This window comes from Bison bison, unplaced genomic scaffold, assembly GCF_000754665.1.
Source record: "Bison bison bison isolate TAMUID 2011002044 unplaced genomic scaffold, Bison_UMD1.0 scf7180017864280, whole genome shotgun sequence".
Lineage (NCBI taxonomy): Eukaryota > Metazoa > Chordata > Mammalia > Artiodactyla > Bovidae > Bison > Bison bison.
Window position 1 is genome coordinate 4,755,803 of NW_011494852.1, and position 9,876 is coordinate 4,765,678.

The following is a 9,876-nucleotide window of genomic DNA, read 5'->3' on the forward strand; positions in this document are numbered from 1 at the left end:
GGGCCTGTCTTTGAGTATGACCTCTGACCCCTGCCCCACCTCCAGTGATCACCTCTAATAATAGCCCTCCCCTAACCCTTGTTCCAGAGAAGGCAATGGCACCCCACTCCAGTACGCTTGCTTGGAAAATCCCATGGACGAAGGAGCCTGTTAGGCTGCAGTCCATGGGGTCGCTGTGGGTTGGACACGACTGAGCGACTTCACTTTCACTTTTCACTTTCATGCATTGGAGAGGGAAATGGCAACCCACTCCAGTGTTCTTGCCTGGAGAATCCCAGGGACGGGGGAGCCTGGTGGGCTGCTGTCTATGGGGTCGCACAGAGTCGGACATGACTGAAGTGACTTAGCATAGCATAGCATAACCCTTGTTCCCCGAGGGACCATCCTAGGTGTTAACCCATGGAACCACAAGGGGCGGGGTGCCTGCTGAGGTGCTCCCAGGCTTGGGAGCTTTCTGGGTGCCGAGAATGGTCAGCCACCTGTAGTCAGTTGGCCAGGGCAGGGTATTCTCTATGTCCCCCCATGGCTGCTCTGACCTTTTCTAGTAGCAGAGCACCTGGGGCTGAGGGCTGGGGGCAGTGGACAGGGTACAGCAGGCAGTGTGTGTCTCCCAGGATCCACGAGCTGCACTTCATGGACGAGCTGGTCAAGGTGGAGGCCCACGATGCTGAGGTGCTGTGCCTGGAGTACTCTAAGCCAGAGACAGGTGAGCCTATGGTGGGGGCACGGCCTGCCTGGCAGAGCCACCGGGACGGGTAGTTGGTGTCTGGTGGGACTGTGAATGACAGCTAGGGCTCCTGCATTTAATAAGAATTCCTGTTGCCAGGCCCTGGGATCAGGGTGGCTGGGACTCCTGAAAGCAAGACCCAGCAGGCAGGACTTGACCTGCTTACCCTGGTCCCCAGCACCCCACACAGTGCTCAGGCTAAAGAGGTCAAGGTTAATGAGTAAATGGATGGATGAGCTCCTTCTCTGCTGGAAAAGATGGATCAGTCGTCAAACATATTCTTTTGAAAAAATTTGATGCTTATAGAAAATTTACAAGAATATTATCATGAACACCTGTAGATTCTTCACAACTCCCCAGGTTTTTTCTTTAAATCCTGTCTAACCCTATGAATATACATATGACATTATCTGCTTCCCCTCTGTCCTTTTCTCTCAATTTGTGCATGTGTGTGTATATACACATTCATAATAAAATAATACCATGTATATAATTTTTTTTCTTTTTAAAAAAATAATTTTATTTATTTACTTTTGGTTGTGCTGGGTCTTCATTGCTGCTTGAGCTTTTCTCTAGTTTTGGTGAAGGGGGCTGCTCTCTCGTTGTGGTACATGGGCTTTTCGTTGCAGTGGCTTCCCTTGTTTCAGAGCACGGGCTCTCGGGTGTGTGGACTTCAGTAGTTGCGGCACATGGGCTCAGTAGTCGCGGCTCCCAAGCTCTGGAGCAAGGGCGCAGAAGTTGCAGTGCACGGGGTTAGTTGCTCCATAGCATGCAGGATCTCCTCAGACCAGGGATCGAACCCGTGTCTCTTGCATTGGCAGCCAGGTTCTTTACCACTGAGCCACCAGGGAAGCCCTGTTTTTTTTTCTTTTGCTAAACCACTTGAGAGGAAGTTAAAACTACTTGAGAGGAAGGCATGCTGTCCTTTCACTCTGAAATGCTTCTGTGAGCATTTCCTAGCAATGGGAACCTCTGTTTACCCGACCACAGTGCACTTACCCAATGCACATCTTATCAAATCTGTCATCTCTCTTGGGCTTTTTTTTCTTTTAGCCGTGCTTGGTCTTTGCTGTAGAGCACTGGTTTCTCTAGTTGCTTCTCTAGTTGTGGCGCTCAAGGCATGTAGGATCTTAGCTCCTCGACCCTTGTTCCCTGCATTGGAAGGAATCGAACCCTTGTTCCCTGCGTTGGAAGGCAGATTCTTAGCCACGGACTCACCAGAGCGGCCCTATCTTGAGTCCTCGTTCCCATCTTGCCGGTTTTCCCAGTCGTCTTCGGCAGCCTTTGTCTTTCCAGTCCAGGTTCACCCTTTAGTTGTCGTGGTTCTTTTGTCATCTTTGTTCTGGTGCTGACGCGAGGCTTATTTCTACAGCCTTATCTAGTTTCTCTTCATGACTTTGTCTTTCTGCAGAATACAGACCAGTCATCTTACAGAATTTCCTTCCGTTTGGATTTGTTTGTTACCCTCATGTTTTGATTCTGATGATACCTTTTTGGCAGGAATATAATGTTGGTGAAGTTATATACTGATGAGGTTAATATTCTTTCCCATGCTCTTCTTTTCTCCTTCCTTCTCCCATACTCTGTTCTGCCAAATTTCCTCTGCATTTCTTTTCATCCAGTACACCTCTCCCGAGCTCCCCTCCACCTCAGATCACGTGTCAGGCCTTAGACCTAGCAGGTGCCCAGGGTAGGCACCATTTGAGGGGGCCAGCACGAAGGTCCAATGTCTACGTGAGGCTCATGCAGCCAGAGTGCAGAGAGTGAGGAGGTGGGTGGAGTTTAGGAGAGGTTGAGAAGTTGGCAGGGCCTCCCATGGCTGCCAGTAGCTGGACTGGGGAGGAAGGCATACTGGGCTTTGCTGAAGTGTCTGGTGTGGACACAGGTGGAGGAGTGTCCTTGTGTACATCAAGATTCATCCTGCGCGACCCAGTGGTGAGGGATGTAGAATGCCAGGGTCTGGGGCAAGTTGGCTGCAGTTAGGAAACCAGAGATCCCCTTCCACAAGGCCAGGAAAGCTTGGTCACACTGTTGTCTGAGAGGCCAAGCCATCAAGTGGGTCCCTGGGAACCCAGGACCTCCTTCTCACCCACAGGGCTGACTTTGCTTGCCTCGGCCAGTCGGGACCGACTGATCCATGTGCTGAACGTGGAGAAGAACTACAATCTGGAGCAGACCTTGGATGACCACTCCTCATCCATCACGGCCATCAAGTTCACTGGTAAGTCCCTGTCTTCTACATCCTGCACCTCATTCAGTGGGCTCCTTTGGCTGCACATAACAGCAGAGTCCCCTTCAGCTTAGAGAAAAAAGGGAGCAGCAACATCGGATTCAAGCCCGGCTGGATCCAAAGGTTGAATGTTTTTTTTAATTTATTATTTATTTAGTTGGCTGTGCTGGGTCTTAGTTGTGATACTCAGGATCTTCCATCTTGGTTGCAGCATTCAGGATCTTTAGTTGTGGCATGAGAACTCTTAGTGTGGGATCTAGTTCCCAGACCAGGGATTGAACCTGGGCCCCTTGTATTGGGAGCACAGAGTCTTAACCACTGGACCACCAGGGAAGTCCGCCAAAGGTTGAATTTTTTTAAGTTATCCAGACTGTCTCCCTCTGTCGGCTGTGCCTCTCTTGGGTGGACAGGGTCTCAGTCATTCCTATGCTGCTGGAAAGACACTTCCCCTCTTCCTATCACTTTGGCAGAAATAGAGAGCTGACTTTCCGGGTACTGACTTGAGGCACCACCCCTTTCCAGGACAGTTATCAGTGCCAGAGCTTTGGAGTATCCTCTTAGGCTGGGTCTGACTCCTATTTCTCCAGCTCCCACCCGCCTCCACCTCTGATCTAGGAGAACTGACATTAGGCGAGTGCCCCAAAAGGAAGTCAGAATGCCAGTCCAGGATGGGATGGGTGCTGGGGACCTTGGCAGAAAAATGGGTGACAGCGACAATTACTGGAGGCTAATTCCGTGCTGGGTGATGACCCTTGTGCTGTCCCAGCAGTTACCCCACTTGACAGCCAGAGTCACACAGCCAGTATTTTGCAGAAGGCTGTCTTCCTTCAAAGCCGTCACTCAAACAGGCAATTGAAGGGATCCCTCCGAGACTGAAAAGATTCAGTTTGGAGATCCCTGGCCAAGAGGAGGTGAAGCAGGCCCTTGTAGGAGTTTAAATGATCAGAACCCAAGAACGTATTCAAAACTATATTCAAGAAGAATCCATTTATGGAGAGAATACGTCCCTGCGCTCCATGTTCTTGACTAGGAAGAGTTTTGTACATAGAATCTTGTGGCTGAGAATGTATCCCTTGGTCTTCCCCACTTTCTGCCCTGTCTCTGTCTAAGGTGATTAGGAGCTGAGCAAAAACAGGTTAACAGTGTTTGCTATGTTGTGATGTGTGTGTGTGTGGGGGTGGGTGGGTGTGGATGTGTGTGTATGCACAGTCGCTCAGTCATGTCCAACTCTTTGCGACCCCATGGACTATAACCTGCCAGGCTCCTCTGTCCCTGGAATTTTCCAGGCAAGTATACTGGAGTGGGTTGCCATTTCCTATTGCAGGGGATCTTCCTGACCCAGGGATCAAACCTGCATCTCTTTGTAAGGTCCTAATAAATGCTGATCAGCTCAACTTTCTCAGACAGCCTTAAAAAACTGTTTAGACCACCCCATTCCACAGGGGAGAGGTAGGTAGAACAGATCAGTAAATCTTGGGCTGTGCCCAGCAGTGACCTTAGCTTTAATGAACGGTCTAGATCCAGGAGAGGTGATGACTGGCCAAGAGGGTGACCCACGAGTTGGTCCTTCTGGCAGTGTGGACCTCTGTTAAAGCCCCGGGTAGTGTGAAAGGATGGGCATCCTAAACCCAGCTCCTGTGAGCCCTGCTCTGGCTGAGCTGGCTCACCTGGGCGTTGTGCTTGAAACATTGATGATTTGTGTAACTGGGCACCAGCCAACGGAAACTGTCTGAAGCTACCCAGCTAAAGAATGTCAGTCTTTGAACTCTTTTCTTTGAATCATATATTCCAAAAAGTGAACAGAAAATCTGTGAATGGTTTACAGCATAATACAATGAATATCCACATCAAAGTTCACAGTCGGTAGGCCTGAACTAGACACACCCTTGTTTTTAGCTAGAGACTGTTCTGATTGATCCTGGTCCTAATCTTGCTAAACACATGGAGTCTCCACCCCAGGTTAGAACACATGGAGTCTCCACCCCAGGTTAGGAAACAAAACATTACCAGTAACTTGCAGGCCCTCTCTGGGTTCCTCCCACACACAGGGCTCTCTCCCTTCTAGGACCAGTGACTCCCACTTGAGTAACATCTTAGCTTGTAGTGTCAGGCCTGGGAGCTTGCAAATGTCCTGTCACGAAGGAGCAGCATCCATTGTACCAAGGCTCTACATGTTTTATATTCATTCTATCTTTTCATCATCACTACAACTCTGTGAGGTACTTGTGCTCTGATTATTCCTCTTCTATAAAGACAGAGCCTAAAAGCAAGAACATCGATAGTACCTACCAGCTGGCAGCCACTGTCTGGTAGGTACTATCCCAGGGGCTTCAGTGCCACTCCACGGGGCAGTGGCTGATACTGGCTCATTGAACAGACAGGAAGCTGAGGCTCAGAGAGAAAGCTTGGCTTCCGAGCACAGTGTTTAATAACCAGAGGATGCCTGGATCAGCCCTGGCCCGGTCCTGACTCTCTGCACCCTGGGACAAGGACTGTGTGACTCTGAGCCCCTGAGGGTTCACATTTGCAAAAATGTGGCTGGTGACAGTCAGGAGGGGGAGGCTCAAGTGTCATAGGGCCTGGCCTGGGATCTGTGTGGATTTATTTTCTTTTTTGGCTGTGCCACGTGGCTTGTGAGATCTTAGTTCCCTGACCAGGGACTGAACCCAAGCCCCCTGCAGTGGAAATGTGGAGTCCTAACCACTCGACTGCCAAGGGAGTCCCTGTACGGATATTCTGATCATTCTTTTTTATATTTTTATTTGTGGCTGAGCTGGGTCTTCATTGCTATGCAGGCTTTCTCTAGTTGTACCAATTGGTGGCTCCTCTCCCTTGTGGCACACAGCCTTCTTACTGTGGTGGCTTCCCTTGGTGCGGAGCACGGGCTCCAGCGTGCATGGGCATCACTAGTTGTGACGCATGGCTGTCAGTAGTTGTGGCGCACGGGCTTAGTTGCATGTGAAATCTTCCTGGACCAGGGATCAAACCCACATCCCCTGCATTGGCAGGCAGATTCTTATCCACTGGACCAGCGGGGAAGTCCCTCTGATTGTTCTTGATGGCATGAGCCTCCCAGCAGCCTGCCTGTCTCCTCTTGCTGCCAGCTTCAGTCACGTCTCCACTCTGTGGCCTGACTCACTTTTCCGAATCCCAGATTAAGCCTGGTGCCCCTGCTTCCTGTATGCACTTCCAGGTGCCCTTGGCCTGTTTCCCTGTATGCTGTTGCTCTGCAGGGCCTGCCTTGCCCACTGCACTGTTCATACCCCTTCACGCACATGGCTCACAGCTTACAGAGTCCTCCCACCTGCCAGCACTCCTGTCACCACCTCCAGGAAGCCCTCTGTGATGCCCAGCAGAGTTCCCTTATGGTAGGGTTCCCTAGCTAGGATCCCTAGCCCTAGTTGGGCTCAGAGGGGCCCAGCCCTACCTCATGACGGCCTCCTCCTCCAGGCAACAGAGACATCCAGATGATCAGCTGTGGCGCCGACAAGAGCATCTACTTCCGCAGTGCCCAGCGGGTAGAGTAGAGTGGCCTCCTTGGGGGCTGGATGTGGGGGCTCCTCCAGGGTGTCCTCTGAAAACCCCATCTGCCCTGCCAGGCCTCGGATGGACTGCACTTTGTCCGTACCCACCACGTGGCTGAGAAGACTACTTTGTATGACATGGACATCGACATTACCCAGAAGTACGTGGCCGTGGCCTGCCAGGACCGCAATGTGAGGTGAGGAGCTGCCCTGGGCGGCTCGGTCGGCCTGGCCTCAGCTAGTCTCTGGGCAGGGCTTTTGTGGGTCTGTCTTCTCATGAGTTTTCTTCCCCCGCCCATCACTCCCTGAGAAGCTGGGTGGAGTGGAGGGACCCAGTGGGTGTTTCTTAGGAGCTGGGCTCACCCAGGCCTTGTCTCCAGGTCAACAGTGTGTTCCCTGGCTCTCAGGAGCCTGTGTGGGGTAATCAAGAGGTGCTGACATGGTTCATCAACCTCGTTTCTTGAGTATGAGAGTCTGCGGGGAAGAGAGAGGGAGTCCCCAGCCCTGCCTCCGTGGAGTGCAGGGGAGGACAGACAGACAGATAGTGACAGCATGGAGTGGTCAGGGCTGGGATGAGGAGAGCCCAGAGGCTTCGGGGGACATCCATCCCACCTGGGGCTCAAGCAGGGCTCACAGGAAGGGATATCTGAGCTTAGACTGGGAAGGATATAAAGGAATGAGCATGTCCAAAGAGATTCTCCATCTCCTACATTTGCTTATTCAAATTGGGTGCCAGACATAACCTCCATGACCTCAGCCTGAGACAGGGTCCCATTCCCTGATACAAGGTTTCAATCCAGGCAGTGAAGGAAAAGAGGTACTGGGGGCTTCCCAGGGAGAGGAGGGCAGCAGGTAAGGTTGGAACAAGAAGGAGTGGGTGGGGCCATGTTAGCCACTCCTGCCCTCACCTTTCAGAGTCTACAACACCATGAACGGGAAGCAGAAGAAGTGCTACAAGGGCTCCCAGGGTGATGACGGGTCCCTGCTGAAGGTGAGGAACTGGGGCCCTGGCTGAAACCACACCCAGACACATACACACCCCTGTCTGTTTCCTGCCCTGTTGAGCCATCTGATATATGGGTCCTCCTGGGCATGGGATCAATGGATCACATGCTGGCCAGCATCCACTCAGGCCTGGCTGACTAAGGATGCTTGGGAGCCAGGAGTGGTCCCAGCAGCTCTACATTTATTTACTGAACCCTTCCCCAAGTGGGGACGTCCCTGGTAGCTCAGCTGGTAAATAATCTGCCTGCAAAAAGGAGACCCTGCTTTGATTCTTGGGTTGGGAAGATCCGTCGGAGAAGGGATAGGCTACCCACTCCAGTATTCTTGGTCTTCCCTGGTGGCTCAGCTGGTAAAGAATCCTCCTGCAATGTGGGACACCTGGGTTTGATCCCTGGGTTGGGAAGATCCCCTGGAGAAGGAAACGGCTACCCACTCCAGTGTTCTGGCCTGGAGAATACCACGGACTCTATAGTCCATGGGGTTGTAAAGAGTCATACACAACTGAGCCACTTTCTTTCACTTTCCCCAAGCAAGGACATTTAAGTAGTTTCCATCTGAGTGGCAGCAGAGTGTGGTGGGAAGAATCAGAGAGGTCTGGGGTCCCTCTTCAAATTTTCCCCCCTGCCTGTGTTATCCAGGATGAGGTGGGAACCTTCTCAAGAGTCTCTGGACTAGGGGAGTTGTTATAACGCTCCAGAGTCAGATCCTCTTAAAGTTCTGCCTCGGGCTGTCTGTGACCTTGGGCAAATGTCATCTCCTCTCAATCCTGTTTCATCATCTCTAAAATGCAAATAAAAAGAGCCTCTAGAGGAACCTCTCTGGAGGTCCAAAAGCTAAGACTTCGCCTTCCAGTGCAGGGGGGCAGGTTCAATCCCTGGTTAGAGAGCTAAGATCCTACATGTCTCATGGCCAAAAAACCAAAACATAAAACAGAAGCAGTATTGTAACAACTTTAATTAGGATTTAAAAAAAATTTTTTTTAAGCCTCTTTCACAGGAGTCTGTGGGGGAAATAAATCCACATACATACAGTACTTAGCACAGGGCCTGGCCGCCATTAATACCATTGTGATGGTTGTTAATTTCTTTACCTGTGAACTGGGGACAGGAGCTTCTACCTACCATGGGTGTGTTGTGAGGCTAACTTGGGATGAGTCCACGTACCTAGCGCCCAGCACAAGGGGGTCCTTGGTCAGTGGGGCTGTGATATTGAGACCCCAGCCTCTGGGAAGACGGAGGCCACCCCAGTGTCACGTGGGCGCTGTTCTCGGCAGGTCCACGTGGACCCCTCCGGCACCTTCCTGGCCACCAGCTGCTCTGACAAAAGCATCTCAGTGATTGACTTCTACTCAGGCGAGTGTGTTGCCAAGATGTTTGGCCATTCAGGTGGGTGTGCCTCTCTGCTTGGGACCCCTTCGCACCTGCCCTCACCCAGCCTTCTAGCTCAGAAGGCCAGTGCAGGACTTCCTTGGTGGTCCAGTAGTTAAGACTCCCTATTCCCAATGCTGAGGGCCCGGGTTCGGTCCCTGGTTGGGGAGCTAGATCCCACAATGAAGATTAAAGATCCCACATGCTGCAGCTAAGACCCGGTGCAGTCAAATAAATAAATGAAAAAGACCAATGCAGCTTCTCTGCTCTACTTGCAGAAATTGTCACCGGCATGAAGTTCACCTATGATTGCCGTCACTTGATCACCGTGTCCGGAGACAGGTGGGAAAGGCCTGGAAGCTGCCCGGCAGGGCCTCCCTCTGGGAGTGGGTGAGACCTATCCTATGGGGAGAGCCAGGGCTCAGACACTAGAGCCCGGTGCCCACAGCTGGAACTCAAAGCATGCCAGCTTACTCTCGCCGGACAGTGTGCCAAGCCCTGAGTTCAAATCTAGACCTGCCACTTACTTGTACCCTGAGCAGGCCATTTCCCCTTTCTGAACCTGAATCTCTGTGAAAGAGAGATGAGCCCGAGACTTCCCTGGTGGTCCAGTGGTTAAGACTTCAAGCTCCATGGCAGGGGGCAGGGGGTTCAATCCCTATTCAGAGAACTAATATCCTGCATGTTGCATGGTGGGGCTAAAAAAAGAGAGAGAGATGACCCCATCTGCCTTGAGAATCGTAGGTGAGAGTCAAATGAGATGACATATGTCAGTCCCTTAGCACCTGGTTGGTGTCCTAGGGCGTCCTTTTTGTCACTGTTTGATGTACTACCCTCCCTCACGGCTGTCTTCCGTGTTTGAGGTCTTCAGCGCAGCCTTGGTTTACAAGGGGCCCTGGACCCCACCAGGCTGTAGACCTGCACTGAGCTGATGGGAGCTGTTTTCCAGGCCAGGGAGTAGGGTCTTGGCTATGGTGACACAGGTGGCTCCGGGGTCAGATGACTTCCGTATTCACCGTTCCT

At 51.7% G+C, this 9,876-nt stretch overlaps 1 protein-coding gene across 1 annotated transcript in view; it reads left to right on the plus strand.

Annotated features, from left to right (window-relative positions):
- The window catches only part of WDR62 (WD repeat domain 62), a 49,203-nt gene that overhangs the window by 27,159 nt on the left and 12,168 nt on the right, over positions 1-9,876 (plus strand). Inside the window, exons 12-18 of the mRNA XM_010849303.1 lie at positions 615-706; positions 2,823-2,948; positions 6,408-6,475; positions 6,557-6,678; positions 7,397-7,472; positions 8,760-8,871; positions 9,132-9,195. Of these exons, the coding sequence (XP_010847605.1) occupies positions 615-706; positions 2,823-2,948; positions 6,408-6,475; positions 6,557-6,678; positions 7,397-7,472; positions 8,760-8,871; positions 9,132-9,195 (660 nt within the window). The remainder of the gene's footprint in view (positions 1-614; positions 707-2,822; positions 2,949-6,407; positions 6,476-6,556; positions 6,679-7,396; positions 7,473-8,759; positions 8,872-9,131; positions 9,196-9,876) is intronic.